The sequence below is a fragment of the Vanessa tameamea genome, chromosome 19 (assembly GCF_037043105.1).
Source record: "Vanessa tameamea isolate UH-Manoa-2023 chromosome 19, ilVanTame1 primary haplotype, whole genome shotgun sequence".
Taxonomy (NCBI): Eukaryota; Metazoa; Arthropoda; class Insecta; order Lepidoptera; family Nymphalidae; genus Vanessa; species Vanessa tameamea.
In genome coordinates this window covers 7,606,758-7,622,961 of record NC_087327.1, presented here as the reverse complement: position 1 = coordinate 7,622,961, position 16,204 = coordinate 7,606,758, and the positions used below count along the sequence as shown (strand labels likewise).

Sequence of the window (16,204 nt, the reverse complement as noted above, 5' to 3'; positions counted from 1 at the left end):
TGAGGCCGACATGGAAGCCATACTGTATTTTCCAGATCTTGAAACTTACTTCCCGCAAATCTTACACGGAAACTCCTCGCTATCGTAAGTGGTCGGTGGAGAGGCGCACAACGCTGAGCCGGGAGCTGAAACCTGCCCTAATGAACCCTGGATGAGGACAAGTCGAGCGGGTTAACATCTGTACTTATCACTATTCAGTGAACCTGAAGACAAAGTGTAGGCCAGTGTTCATGGCAGTGCTTACTTGCGGAATTTGACCGTCGTTCCAACTTCGCAAGTACAGCGTTTTGTAATCTTTAGTTACCTTCTTCCAGAAGTAGTAGAACTGGATACATTGTTTCGAATCCTTTGTTCTTATCTATAATAAAAAAAACCGTAACATTGATAATCGTGTTTCATTTACAACAAAAAATTATTTAGGAATATATTTAATGATATATTACCAGTTGTGAAATCCTAAAGAAGTCTTTGTCATATTGACTTAGGCCGGCTAAAAATGCTTCGACTTCATCTGGAGTCCAGCGCGATTCATGTTGCGAAGGGGCAGCAGGACGGGACATAAGACGAAGAGTAGCGGCTCGGATATCCCCCCCACATTCGCCTAGTGTTTGCAAGGCGTACTCTCTTGTGTGTCCACCCACAGGCATCGCAGCACACATCGCCAGTTCCATGAACATACGAACTAAGGGCAGAAATATTTTACATTCAAAAGACAAATTAATAAGAAAAAAAATTAAAAGTCGTTCGTTTAAATTTTACCTTCGTTATCATCAAGGCCATCATTTATACCAGGGTCCCATAAAAGCTGTTCCGGTACTCGATGAAGATCTATACGATCATTGCATAGCTCAGGTATATCAGCTTGATGGTCTACTCCTATGTTTATCCGTGGTAATCGATGATCTTCCATATGTGACAACAGATTAGCATCTACTTGAATTTCTATAAATTATTTTTAAATGTTTATACAATGTTATATTTTTTAAATATATTATGTTAAAACTATCGTTGTACCAACCATTTATCAGTTCCATAAATAGGCCGCAGCCGTCTCTATCGGGTGGTAGAATTGGTTGAGGAGTGTAGTGATCAATTGAACGCCGCATACGTGAACGATAAGGGCCAGCTGGTGAAGCACGTCTTTTACGTCTTTGAGGTGATGCAGGAACGCTGCTCGGACTAAGGAAAACTGCAGGTAGAGGATCTCTTCCTTCTACGCACACCTGAAAATTAAGACAATTACAAATTGAGTAAAAATAAACTACTTAATTTTGCTAAGGCAGTCTCTATCCTTAAATATACCTGAAGCGTCGTGTTATCATGCCACTGGTGAAGAGGTGCTGTAATAGGAGCTGCGATTCTATGCTGTCGTCGGATTGATCGTTGATTTGAAAAATCACGTGGACTGCTCGACAACAGTGGATCTTCTGAATTCAGCATGATTCGCCGTGCTGTGGCTGATGGTTCAAGAGCATATGCATCTAGTGACCTACATTCTTCAGGCAATACTTCTTCCAGTGCTTCTTCCACCTGAGGGCATGATTATAGTTAGATAAATTAAGATCATTAAAAATTTACCAGATATAAGTAATAAATACCTCTTCTTGGCTTGACATCGTTGCAGTAAAAAAGGCAGCAGTTAGTGGCGACGATGCACGTGGTACTGTGTGGGCAGGTGAGTGAGCATCATGGGACGCAGGCGGTGTTGGGTAAGCTAGACCAGGCGATGATTCTGGCTGTGTCGAGTAACTTCCACTTGGTGATGTTGCTGTGTAGGCTAAGCCAGGAGAATCTCCAGTAGTGTATGATAGTCCTGGTGAATTTTCAGTATATCCAATTCCGGGTGATGGTACCGGTGAACCACCATGACAGGCTCCAAAATCAGCCAAAGATTCTGGAAGTGGTGAGTTAAGTACAGCAGCAAGGCGGCGACTGGACGGGAATGTAACTGGCGACCGTTCTCGTATCGATGCGGCAACAGTTGCATAGTCTTCTAATGACGCAAGTTCTTCTAATTGATCTGATGTAGTTGTAAATTGGAAAGTATCTTCATTCAGGGCGGGTGAAAAATATCCATCGTCAGAATTAAAGGACACCCCAAATAATTCTGGACGAAAAGTGAATTCTTGTTGTGGTGAACCTTGACCTGGGTCTGAAGATGAGCGCTTTACGACCTTTAAAAATAAAAATGAATGTAGTGGCGCAATATGGTGAATACATACATTTTATTTATGAAAACTTACCTTAGAACTTCCCTTTTTTAACAATTCAATTAAAGTTGAGTCTCTTTGGTTGGCAGAAATGTTACTAGTTATGGTGCCTGCTAGAGGTGCGCGCGGTGATACGAATTGCATCGATGAACCAACTATTGAGGATGATGATGATGAGTTTTTTATACTCGATAAAGGTGGTGGTGCTGGCGCTACGAAACCCGAACGAGAAGTAGCAATATCTGATGAACCTGAAAATATAATTTATGAATTACTTGATCTTCTTAAATTAATATTAAATTATATTAGTAAATGTATATAATACCTATACTTTGCGAAGTTGTTACGGTGGCCCCTCGCCGACTTATGATCTTTTCTTCTATCAGCGCTCTTACAGAAACAGAAGCAGTTTGTAATGGCGGCCCTGTTGACTCCTTTTTATCTAATTTCTTACTATCGGAATCCTGTTTAAAAAATGTAAACGTTGTACATACAAGAATCTAAATTTTAAATTAGTGATGAGTTTTTGATAAAGATAATATAATTATACCTTTTTAAAATATCCTCCATGTAATCTCATGTGACCATTTAGAGCGGGGATATTTTTAAATTTTCGATGGCACAAGTTGCATTCTACCGGTTTGATGTCTGTTGCACGAGGCGGGCCACCGGACACGCCAGTTATGCTTGTTGATCCGCTGCCAATTACACCACTCCCACATTTTGGACTACTCTGCTGCGTCTGCAAAATTCATGGCGACTTTATATAACTTCAAAAGACTTTCAAACCTATTACGTACTTTGTAATTTCAAGGTATAAACTTTCGATCTTGAGTAGCTCGTTAATATTCCAAGTTAATTAATGGATTTTGATAGACTCTGTGTAATCTCCGTTGGTTTAAAAGGGAAATGGTAATTATAGATCAATCCATTGCAGAACAGCTGGCAAAGTGAGAATTATTTCTGCAACAATTTGTTTTGTAAATTTGTTCAAAATTTAATCTTTGAAAAGTTTCTATATAATTTCAAAAAAATTGCCACAAAGAGCGAGCAGCGCAGTGCGGTAATTTATTTACGTAGAATTTTAATTAGTTGCGGAAATCCGTAGCACCGCAGCAGTGTCACCGGTCTTCGTTTCCTTTGCAGAAAACAACATAACAAAATATTCAACAACAGTATGAAGACTCACAACGAAAAATACATTTACCTAACTTTTAAGCAAAACTTTTATATTAGTGAAGTTCATCTATCTGTAATTTTTTTAATTCCTAACTGTACCTTATATCGTTAAATATTATGTGTATGTAAATTTCATGACTAACTTCACGTTTTAATTGAGTATATCTTTGTGCCTACACCTTAGACATAAATTAACAAAAATAATATTGGCGTTTATATAACTCGCTATCGCATTCTGTGTCTGTCACCTATACTAACTATAATATATATATACCCATACAGACATAAAAATATACATATACATAACAACTATAACATTGTCTCTAATGTTATATTTTAAAATATAAAATGTTCCTCATATTAAAATTCGAGCAGGAAGGAGGAGTCAGTTTATTTTTTTTCTTTTGCGTCTAAGTATACAAGAACTGTAGGAAGTGGAAAATGTAAATGCAAAAGCTTTAGATAAGTAGGTGGTAATATATTTTAGCTTAGCAATCCTAATAGATGCCATTAAGGGTGCTCGTTAGGTTAGCAACAGTTAACCCGTTACTTATAACATTCAAGTTGCACAAACTAATTTAAATTAGATTTTACTTGCTATGCACTATTTATTGTTTTCATATTTTGGCAGTATTTTAAAATAATTAGTTCGTTTAAATCTATTCTACTATGCAATATTGCAATAAATAATTCTATATAATTTGAATATTGAATATATTTCAATAAAAAAAAATAGGTACATAAAACTAAAAAAACAAACTAAGTGTAGAAAAAAGTATGTAATAAAATAAATGGAATTTTAAACTAATATTTGTTCAAAGAGACTTAGTAACTGCTCGGTAATTTATTGAAGGTTTTTTTTCACGTGGCAACCCTACCAGCGCCATTAGGGCAGCTCGTTAGGTTAATGCGCGGGAGGTGAGAGCAGATGTTTGTTAGGTACTCGCTAGTAGCGTTTTTGCGATATATCATTCTTGTACGGTCTTATAACTGCATTTTTAAAATACTTACATTATTGAAGTTTATTCTATTCGTTCTAAAATTGAATGTATTTTACGTTACATTTACTTAGAGCGAAATAGCGACATATTTAAATTAACAACAGCGACGTATAAAAAATAATTCAATTATTTAAATTAACGGCTTTTAATCAGAAAAACCTATTTTTTATTACATGGATATATCAAAAAATCTACTCATCAAGAAAATGTGCTTATATTTTTTTCATATTTACGCGAAACATCAACCAAATTAATTATATGTATATCAGGAGCACATGACAAAGTATACATTCTTAATTGTATGAATAAAATAAAACTTTTTCGTAATTCCTTAAGTAGGTACAATTTATATCAACAATATAATATTTTAAAGAGTACAAGAAAAAATACACATATAAAATATATTTTAAAATTATTCTTACTTTAGACTTAGGAAGAGTTGGGGCTTGAAACAGTTGTGTTATCCAATTTTGCATTGCACTTTGCACGAAAAAAAAAAGAAATAACACGACAAATTAAAATGGCGCCAAATTCGGCGACGTCTGACGTTACGCGGTGCTTATCTCACGGTTCCCGAAATTAAAATGATAGCATAATGTATGGGAAAGATATCGAAGAGATGACCCCTACAGATGTTTTTGAACTCGCGAATTGTAAGATAAAGTGACCAGAGGGACAACAAAAGACTTTTTTTATGAAACTAATTTGCATATGCGCTTAAAGGTGCGGAATATTAATTTCATTGAGCGCATCTTTTTGTAACATTGGTGAGATATTTTCAAGCTTACCTTAACCAACTGTTTAATATATTATATTGTTATTTAAGAAATTACGATTGATCGAATTTTTATTATTTATTTAGTCAAGTTATTGTAATTATTTTAAATTAAAAATATAATGTATGTAGTAACAACATACATCTTGATGGAAGTTTTTTAGGAATTAATTATTATATTTAGAGTTTATTCTATTGAACACACTATATCGTCATGTAAATCTCATTAATAATAATTACACTGTCTTTATTATTGTGATTTGCGTGAACACTTATGAATTGTTAAAAGTTAAAAGATATATCTTATTTCACTTAATCTAATAATTAAAAATGTAAGTGTGGCATATTAAATAAACTTTGACACTTGAATTACGAATAGAAATAACAAATAGGGGTTAAACTACAGCTAACAATGCGGGGAGACGTCCACGTGACATCCAGAGGTCAGAGGTCAACCGTGTAGAAGGCCAATTTCTTAGGGAGTCAAATAAACACGCCCCTCTAATAAATTAACATTTTTAGTACGTGAGATATGAAAATGTAAATAAGATGTAATAAAAAATATATGTAGTTCGAACATGTCTAGAATATTTTAAAAATAAACGTCAGATGTTTTTAACCGACACCAAGTAGAGAAAGAGTTTCTATGACGTGTTTGTTTTTGTACATACTTCGTAATAATAAGGATATTTGTAATTTAGTTAAGGTTAAAAATGGAATCTATAACATATTTGAATAATAATGTTAATTTTACAATATGGGGACACTTACGTAAGTATTATATAGTTATAATTGTAGAGGCTGATCACATTTTCCTTCGTAAAGTCATATCGACGTATAAAAAAGAAGACAACGTATTTTCAGAGTGTTATTGGGCTTTATCTCTCGTATTTTATTAAATCGTTTCGAGTTTTTATTTATAAAATAATATTAAATGTAATATTGTTACATTTTAAAAATAGAATGTGTATGTCAAAAAGCAGACATTGTTTTTCAAAACTATATCTATTTAACATATGCTATGTCAAATACACATAGTTTAAAAAAATATAAATGTAAAAAATGAAGGTACATCAGATTTATATATATTTTATATGTTATCAATAGTTTTTTGTAGTAGCTATATTTTACATTATCTTCTTAACCCGAAAAACGTATATGATTATTATATAACATTTGCTCATCATCCATCACACTTAGCACCACTTGGCTTTCCTCCGAGGAGTCACGTAAGTAACGCGTCTTCAATTATGCATCGGGACGTTTACAGCGGAACGGATCTACGCCACCTGCGTCGTTGCCACCCTACATTATTAATGAAGAAATTAACTATTATCATTAACAAAGGAATGTGACTCTTAATCGTAACGACATAAGATCTGTTTCGTGTTTTATATATAGAACACCAGAAAAGCAAATAATTCATGGGTGGCCATTAGGTTTTGGTGAGTGTTTTCCACCACAGCAATACAAAGTATTGTTGATTGGCAGTAAAATAACGTTGAGTTGATATTTTGAATATACGTACATTCATATATATATTTAAATAATGTTTCCGGGTTAAAATTGACAAGGACTGCGATTACCTACTTCTTTTATAACCAATAAATCTATCTTATGAATAAAATATACAAATAGGTCATTTAAAAGAATTTTTCATTATAAAATCAATTGTGCATAATTGATAAAAAAGATTGGGTTCGTACCTAGAATGTTTTATAAAGACCTCTGAGAGAAAGAGTTACTCAAGCACAAAGTTTATTTATATTAAAATGTTATCTTTTTTACTGAAATACAAATTTCAGTGACGTGAGATTTTTCTATATTTCCAATATGCCTTCGGTACATTTTCTCGTCATAGTCTGAAAGTGTCGTGCCAATGAAATATTCAAGCGCACGCTGACAGCGAGAAAGAATCGAATTTTGACGTTAAATAAGTTTCCATGATACGACATTACGATATTTTCCTTTTGTTGCATTACATAGTCATACACTTGTGATATATTTGTTGATAAATGACAAGGTAAAAAGTAAACATAAATAAAAGGGACCGTGCAATCAAAGACGATCCAAAAATCACCATTTTAAATCGAGGAAGAGTCACAAAGTTAAATTCATTTAATACAATGTTTCTTTGATTCTCGTTCTGTCCCCTCAGAGACGCCGCCGGCGAGGGCAAAAAGAGATAAAGTTCAACGCGGACACTACAAATGAAATCGTGGCGCCTCAGGATGTGCGCGATCAAGAGTTGGCTTTGTTACTTTAGTATAATTGAATTTAGTTCAGATATTTTACTCAGTTTTTTTCTGAAATCATGTATGAAATTGAAAGTTATTTAATCTTCAACGAGTTTGATTAAAATCTTTGAATATAAAGTTTATTTATTATAGTTGCTCTATATATATATATAGGTATATATTGTTCTATATTAATTATTACTTTTAATTGCAGCTTTCTGCCAAAGAATTTAAAATGTTTTATATAAAGAAATAACATTCCAAGTTTTAAAATAAGTTTGCTGCGGTTCCAGAAAAACTCACAAATTGGACTACTTTCCACCTTTCCGTGCCAGGAAACTTTACAATTTTAATACTGTCCATGAAATTTATGGCTCGTGCAAGGCGGAGAACTTTACAACCGCAAATAAATTCTAATATTTTCGATGTTACATCCATAAGACGGCGGCAAATACAATTTCCTGGCGCGAAGCAGAAATAGTACTAGCAATCCGTCTCAAGCTGTTCATTTAAATGTGCAGGTGAAATTGTAAAATTAGGACTAATTTTGTACTTCAATTACCTTATTTGTATCTGGAGTATTTATAACGTCGTCAAATTTGTTACTTTCATGTGTTATGTTTAATGAATCGTTTTATAAAACGTCTATATTTGGTGATATAGGCGTGACTTCCAAATTAGTTTTTAGTTCATGATAAGGAATTATAATTGAACTACCTGAACCTGCGCGAAATTCATAAAACTTGATAGCACACAAACCTTCACCTTACATTTTAGCCTCTCGACGGCTGAATTAAAAAAGTAGCATAACTTATAAGTTACGCTAACGTAACTTATAAGTTACGTTTGGTAAGATTTCTACTATCATGTTATAACATGATTTTCAAAAGTAGTTTTGGCTCAATCTGTCGTACAAGTTGTACCCAAAAATTTATGAAGACTTTAAAATTTACAATTAATTATTATCAAAAGGTGTACTTGTTTCTACAGAGGTAATATATCTTTTAAAATACAATTATTAAAAAATCAATATATTAATATCATAATATCACGTATTTGAACTGGTCTGTAGACATGTTATTTCTCTTCACGTAATACTATATTTCTTGATAGTGTATCAAGTTGTGGTGATTATCGATTCGAGTCTTAATTATTGGATACCTGATGCGACCCCAAATGTATTATGGTGCCGGGCTTTGTATTCCAAACTGATTATAATGAAATCTACGAAGAAATTTCATAGTTATGTTTGTGTTTTAAATTAAATAATAATTAATATATATTGTATTATTATATATAATCATTTATATAATATCGACCTAATTTATAACGTTGTTGAGCGGGTGTTTAGTTAAACACTTATTTCTGCTTTTTTGTCGTTAGTCTGCTTAGTAAAGTCGTAAGTAATTACAAATTATTTATTATCTGTTTTATACGACATTGGCGGAATATTTTTTACTCAACTAGCGTAGACAAACGCCAGGAAAAAAAATGTATCTTTTTACCTGAATTGTTAGATCGTATGCATATAAATTATATATTATGAAATACTTAATAATTAACTTCATTAAAGTTAATCTTCATTGTGTTCGAATACAATAGCTTCAATATCCAGTAAATATCAACAAAGCATAACATAATCTTATATTATGTACGTGAATATAATTATTATGTCATTACGTTCGCAAATTCAGCAATCCCAGTCGTAATGAAGTGGTTCAAAGTGGATTTATTGCGTTCAAAGCATTCCGATGTCAATATGTTGTGAACAAAACGTGCCGGTTTGTAATTATGAGGCCGTGTTGTACCGGCCTTTATTACTTCCTGCAGGTGACGTCAAATCAGGGTCGATCAAAGTGAGTGCTTTTAATAAAGCACCCGTCACTACAGTCTATAGGCCTCGCTATACGCATCTCGTCTACAACCACCCTTACACCGATCATCTATTAGTTACGCCTTCGATTAAACCGATATACATCGTTATTATTTGCGTCTCTATCTATTAACTCACGTGTTAGCTGTAATTAAATTGAACCGTTATTATGAAATATTATTGAGAAATTTAAACATCGAAGCTATTATTCAAATATTTCTTACGTTATTAATGTAGGGAGTGTTTTTTATAGCTTCATGTGTGTCATTTGCGGTCGGCGCATGCTTAATAACACTGCAAAAACAGATTATGGAATGCTTCCGTTGGAGGATTGGTTGCCAGCGATCGTTTGAGTAGTTGATCAGATTGACAGCGTTTAACAAAAGTCTCATTGTCCGTTCTTGCTGTACTTACAGATTAATACGGAATAGTTAATCATATTCTTCTTTATTATAATCACAAATCAAAATATTTAATATAACTTCTGTTTATTAATTTATTCGAAATAAATGTCGATCATATCTAAATTCATCAACCACGTTAGTTGTATATGATGATGTTCATGTTATATTTAAATATAATTTCGACTAGTTTAGCAGATGTGAATTGATACACAATTTTCTCACGCGAAATAGATCAGCAAAAATCTCTCCCTATACGCATAAATCTCATTAAACAAGACCATTTTATATTTCTAGTTTAATGAAAGCGCGTAAACACCCCTCGATCAAGTCTATGGGGTTGGAACAGGTGACAGCTCCCGTGACGAGCGGTCCAGTTTTGCGAATTACGTCCCTCTACTAAAATACACAAGTTGATTGTCTTGTTGCGAGATTTTTGTTTTGTTCATATTATTCTTGTCTTTATTTATATTTTATGAATATATTTACAATCTAATTTTTTTTAAATAATTTATAAATTATTTAGTTATAAAGCATAAAGAGAAAAAAAGACCAATACTGAAGTTGAAATCAAACAAATCTAATATACTAAAAACGCGCATTAAAATAACTCTAAAATTCTATGGAATAAAATGAGTAATAAGACATAATTATATTATATAAATAACGATAGTTTATTCGGACCCCATCATTTTGTCTCGCGGTATGAGGGTCGCAGCTGAATTGTTAAACAGATGAATGCCTGTTTTAATTCACTGGATACTGGACATTCGCACAGCAATCCGCGATGTATCGATATTAGCATAAGAATTTGTTTCTCACGGAGCATAGTTTCGTTGTTTCGTATTATTTGTTACGAATTATTATATTCTGCTAATGTTATTCATCTAGGCTTGGTATTAGTGGGAATTTGATTTAATAATTTATTCCAAGTTTTATGAATGGGTTTAATACTCTTATTTATTTCACATATTTACGACATAATAGTGTCATTATTTTTGAATGCTGTATAATATTAAACTCTAGTTTTCTTCTCATGTGTTACTCTTAGTTTACATGAATAGTTAAATAATAATTATAAAAAAATTAATAAATAAATAATAAAAATAAAATAAATAAATAATAATAAATAAATAATCTTAATGCTTCTTGCCGAATTTTCAAATTGTGTATGTTTGTAAAAATTATAATGATAAAAAAAAATAAAATATATATATGCAATTGAAATTCAAAGCGCCATTTCTATGTGTTGCGCTAATTATTCTTGATGAATAATTAAATATTTTCGTTAATATTTTCATTTGTAAATACATTAATTTTATATCGGAATCATTAATTAAAATCTAATTCATTTACTTTCATTCATTAATTTCAATGAAGAATTAATTGAAAAATTATGAACTGAAACAGCAATTAACTTCTAACAACGAAAGCATAATAATCTCTATTCAAAAAGCTCATTTGTGAAATTCAAAGCGGTATTGGTTCACTTCAATCTGATATTATAAGTTCGACTAATACGTGCTTCGGCGCACAATAACATTTTATTGTTTTCGTTTACAAAGCGAACTATTTTCAATCGCGGAATGGTCCCGTCGCTACCCGTATTGTCTATACACCTGGTATGTATAAGAAAATTAATGTTGGAATGCTTTACAAATTGAACTCCCTTTGATAGTACGAGTTATTAAATATTTTGCATTTTGTTCTATCCGTTTATTTATGACTAGATATGATATTATTAAAATTATGTTGTTTTTATATTAAACAGACTTATTTATAATAATGTTAACTTATTTTTAATGGAAAATAATCAAGTTAAAATAGCATGATAATTTAAAACTTAATACACCTGCTTAAGAATAATTTAAAATGTAATGTCTTTAACTCTATATAGAACTCAAATAGTTGGTGTTTGTTTTATCGGCTACGTCAGCTACGAGCTACGAAACTCTACGGTCTACTAACGTAGCAGTTTATAGTGAGCTTAGTTTTTGTTATGTTATGATTTGTAGTTATAAATGCTTACTGAGAAGATATGATATATATACAATCAATACCTAAATGTGTAAAATCTTATTTAACTTTAGTACTTCTTTATTCCATATAACATACATTATAAAATTAATCCAAACGAGAATATATATAAAATATATGTTGAGTCATTTAAAAATTCAACAGAGTTCAAGTTTCTCATGCGAGAATGTGAACACTACACGAATAGGGAGTAAAACACTTAGTAAACAGAAAGGGTGAGTTGAATCCCTGTTTAGTAGTAAATAAGAGGCGCCTAATTCACTACAAACACGGGATTAGCGTCTAAATACTAATGCCACTCATTGTGTTCTCTAAATACGAAACCGTTCTTAGTATACTTAATATATTCCTAATTCTGATTGTATCTATAAATTTTCGAATTGTACTGGGATTAATTAAGAAGAACATTCGTCTTAATTTATATGTACGTATATACATATATATATACATGCGCACATTAAGGGTTATTAAAATGTGTTTCTATTTTATACAATAATTAAACATTGTGTATCATGTTTTACATTTCGGTGAAAACTGATCTGTATAATTAATAATAAATTTTAAATTTTTCATTATAAGCGATTATTTATCGTTCAAAACATTAGGCTGTATACTTCTATACTCGGGAGCATCTGGTCAGTAAGTACAAGAAACATTTGGTTTGCAGAAAATGTTTTATTGCTGAAGCAATTCATAAGATTAACGGGAATATGTTATTTTTTAATTATTGTACTTACTGTGGTGTTGGATTTTGGTCTGCTGTTGTTGGCTTTGGTAGTTTTGGGGCGCGCTGGCGGCGTCGGCGGAGCTGGCGGCGTGCGAGGCGGACTGCTGTCGCCATTGTGGGGTCCCTTTTCAGAGCAGTTGCTTGACTGAGGATTAATTGTGTATTATTATTCTACATGTATATTTTGCTGACTACTTAAAATGTATTTAATAACTAATCCGATAAGCGACGTTAAAAATAGATTATTTACAAGACTATGATTGATTATGAAGACGTGTTTTGATACTTTTATGTTAGATTAATTTATTTTTTTACCAGAAAATTCTCTCCTTTTTTTTAACATCATGTTTTTACCGTGACGTTTGAAATATTGTTGTCGAATAAAAGCTCAATTATCGTTTCAAATTAAAAGTCCGAATAGTTGACAAAGAAAATCATTAGGACGGTTCATTAAATGTGAAGTAACTTAGCCATCGCAACCGAGTTTCTGGGTTCTTCAAATCTAAAGGTACTTGGACTAACAATAGAAGCGTTTTCACTCAAAGCAATATAAAACTTTAATCGCTTTTCCTTATTAAAACTCCAGGAGAAAACATTCCCCGTTGATTTGCTTGAGCTATGTTTGTACTTTGTTCATTCCGGCGAAATTGTTTGGAAACACGACCACCATTATTCCTAATTTTTTTCCGCCCAAAACCCGGAATGGTAGCGTAAAATTAAAAGAGAGCAACGCGGATTTGGGCTAATTGGTTAATTAATGGGGACGTCCGTTGCCGAATTTTACACGCGGTCAGTTGGACGGCCGCCAACGCGTAATAAAATGTCAGATTGAGCATATACGTTATACGAATTTATATAAGTAAATTACTTTTCTTTATGATTCCATAAATTTATTTTTTAAACATTTTTTTCCATTAGTTATTAGCAATATTTTAAACGTTTTAGTTTTTATAAAAGTGGTACATAAAAGAGTACATTGTTATTTTAAATAAATAATTAATTTGTAGTCAGATTTTATTTAAAAATAATATTATCCTACAATCCTAAAAATATTTTAATTGTAAAATTAAATAAATATAAATAAAATTAGCTACTGTAAAAATAACAACCGTATGAAATAGTTCAAATAATGGCAATAACATTTCCCCATTAAATCGCAAATCCGATTATCTGTGCGAAAAATAAACTTACAGCTCCAGTGGCTAGAATAAGTGATGGTCACATACATTTTTTTCAGTGCAAAATTTGTACATTTTTCTTTAAATAAAACTAATCAATACACAAACAAAATATTCAAATTGCAGTCTTATTAACAGATTTCCTGTCCAAATTGCTGAAATAATAAGTATGATTAATACGTGGCCAGGGAAAGGATTAAAAACCTTATATAATCATTTTATTTACTTAGTTACTAAGTAATGACGAGTAATTTTCTTTTGGGAAGACGTCCCATAATCATTATTAAATAATTAAACAAGCGTTGACGTCGTTTCGATGCGTCCCTTCCATGTTTATGGCAACTATAGGTTTCCCAAAACGTGTCTTGTGTTCCTCAAAAAATAACGTGAGTTTAAACCTGAATATAAAGATTGTGTTTTTTTAAATGACTTACATCCGAATTTGTAGAGTTGGTGCGGGACGGCGATGTTGGTGACGTGACGCGAGACGAGCTTAAGTCACGCTCGACAGTCGCATGTATGTCTGATGGGATTGTCGTTTCTATAAAATATTGTTAAAGTTAAGTATTAAAGGATTATAAATTATTATACTGTGATAATAAATATTGTTATCTACAAGTGCTTATGGTACGATACGTATTTTTTAAGAAAAATGTTCTTTTTTAATTTAAATATTAATTTTATATATTTTCTCAAGAACGTATTTGTTTAAATAACATTATAGATAATTAATATCAATATAATTATATTATAAAATTGTTCAATGAAAGCAATATAATAAACTTATATATTATATAAAAATAAACTCAGAAAAATTTTAGGTTAAATCATTTCGGGTAAATTCCATTTCCATCGGCTTCTGATGAGTTCTATCAGTGGCATACTTGTAAGTTACATCACGTCTCGGAAACGTGGTCTAGACATGACATTTATATTGTACCACGAGCGAGTGTAGCCTCAAGCAAGAATCACCCTCTCTCTTTTTAGTCCCATATAAAATTGATAAAAAGCCTAGCATTCTTACTTGATTCAGCGGGAGGTTGGTGATGATTCTCGGTGTGTCTACGTAGAGACCGCGCATCGCAGTATGACTTTCCACATCCGTCTGCTTTACATTCATATGGCTTTTTATTGCGATGTGTCAGCATGTGCCCGTTTCTGTAAAAAAAAAAACGTTTCATTTATGCGATCTTGCTAATAAATGATATATCGCTCGCAACGTTTGATTTACATTTTAGAGTGGAATTACATTGATTCGGTAAGAGAATGCGTGTCCCATTTTATATTATTTTATATGACGAGTAGTTTATACAATATTAATATATTTAAATTATTTCAAGACAATAGTAGTCTTTTAATAATGCAATTAATATAAATTAAAGGAATCTTCGTTACTTATTTGACTAAAAACATTGAAGATAATTATAGACATATTTGACGATACGATTTGAAGATAATAATGCCTAAAGAAACCGAAACGTTTTTGAATTTGGAACCAGAAATTAGTCGTCTTTGATCATCGAATTTAACAAATATAACAGATATATTATTCTATTTATTTAAGATGTATAAGATTTCATCTGGTTTTGCGACAAAAACCAGCAATATTTTTAATCAGGCACCTCACTAATTTAACCCGGTTACAATTCACAAATAGGTCACCAGATAACGCGGCCACTTTGGGTCGAGTCGATACGCGCATTTTGAGCATTCATTAATATTCATACAGCGTTAGCAACTACGATTAAAGGGAGGACTTTCGGACGTACAATGACTTAACGGGAACTGAACACTCCTTTATGTTTTAGTACTAGTTGTTCGAATTAATTCCAGATTAACCTTCATAATATTCAAGCTATAATTAATTTGTTACTTGTTTCGGCAATTATTATTCAAATTTCGAATCGACTTGATATTATGTTCAAATAGTATTATTATATATACGAAGAAAGTAATATTATTGTGATTTAATTTCACGTTAGTTAAGGAAACAGTCTAGACATTTCAATTAACATAATTACGGTCGTATTTGCATACGTTAGATGCATAATACTTACAGATGGTCTTGCCTCTTGAAAGCCTTGGCGCAGGTTATACACACGTACTTCCGTTCATCACTGTGGGTCAGCTTATGTTTCGCTAGTGCCGAAGCATTCCCAAACACCTTGTTGCAAACCTGATGACAACACATGCTTTGTTTTAATGTTTGTAACTAAATATTATTCTTAACCGATAGTAGATGTTTGTGCAGGTTCCGTTGGGTGGGTACTACTCATTACCAAACAGGAATACTTTGCATAACTGTGTTTATGCATAGAGTACATAACATCTTAGATTTCTTGGTTGGTGGCTTTGCTGTATGCTGTGGTTTATACTTCAGTGCCAGTTTGTATTTCAAACGGAAGCTTGATTCCTTGAATTGTTAATGACAATGTCTCAGGACTGGTTGACATCCATAAATAATATTGTTTCAAAGACACTCAAGAAAAATGATTGATAGAGAAGTTTTAAATGAAATATAAAAAAAGCAATTCATGCTAATTGATTATATAGAAAGTGTAATTTGTTTAATGTATTAAATAAGGT

The 16,204-nt window shown here is 32.1% G+C and overlaps 1 protein-coding gene across 2 annotated transcripts in view; it reads right to left on the bottom strand.

Annotated features, from left to right (window-relative positions):
* LOC113399405 (zinc finger protein 541) overlaps nt 1-16,204 on the bottom strand; it is a 241,694-nt gene that overhangs the window by 5,487 nt on the left and 220,003 nt on the right. For both annotated transcript variants that reach the window (XM_026638527.2, XM_026638529.2), the window contains 14 exons: nt 15,676-15,794; nt 14,643-14,776; nt 14,053-14,159; nt 12,451-12,585; nt 2,761-2,952; nt 2,536-2,674; nt 2,244-2,461; nt 1,599-2,174; nt 1,303-1,530; nt 1,019-1,223; nt 760-942; nt 444-682; nt 245-358; nt 50-147 (listed from right to left, as the gene is read on the bottom strand). In XM_026638527.2, coding sequence (XP_026494312.2) covers nt 50-147; nt 245-358; nt 444-682; nt 760-942; nt 1,019-1,223; nt 1,303-1,530; nt 1,599-2,174; nt 2,244-2,461; nt 2,536-2,674; nt 2,761-2,952; nt 12,451-12,585; nt 14,053-14,159; nt 14,643-14,776; nt 15,676-15,794 — 2,687 coding nt within the window. The remainder of the gene's footprint in view (nt 1-49; nt 148-244; nt 359-443; nt 683-759; nt 943-1,018; nt 1,224-1,302; nt 1,531-1,598; nt 2,175-2,243; nt 2,462-2,535; nt 2,675-2,760; nt 2,953-12,450; nt 12,586-14,052; nt 14,160-14,642; nt 14,777-15,675; nt 15,795-16,204) is intronic.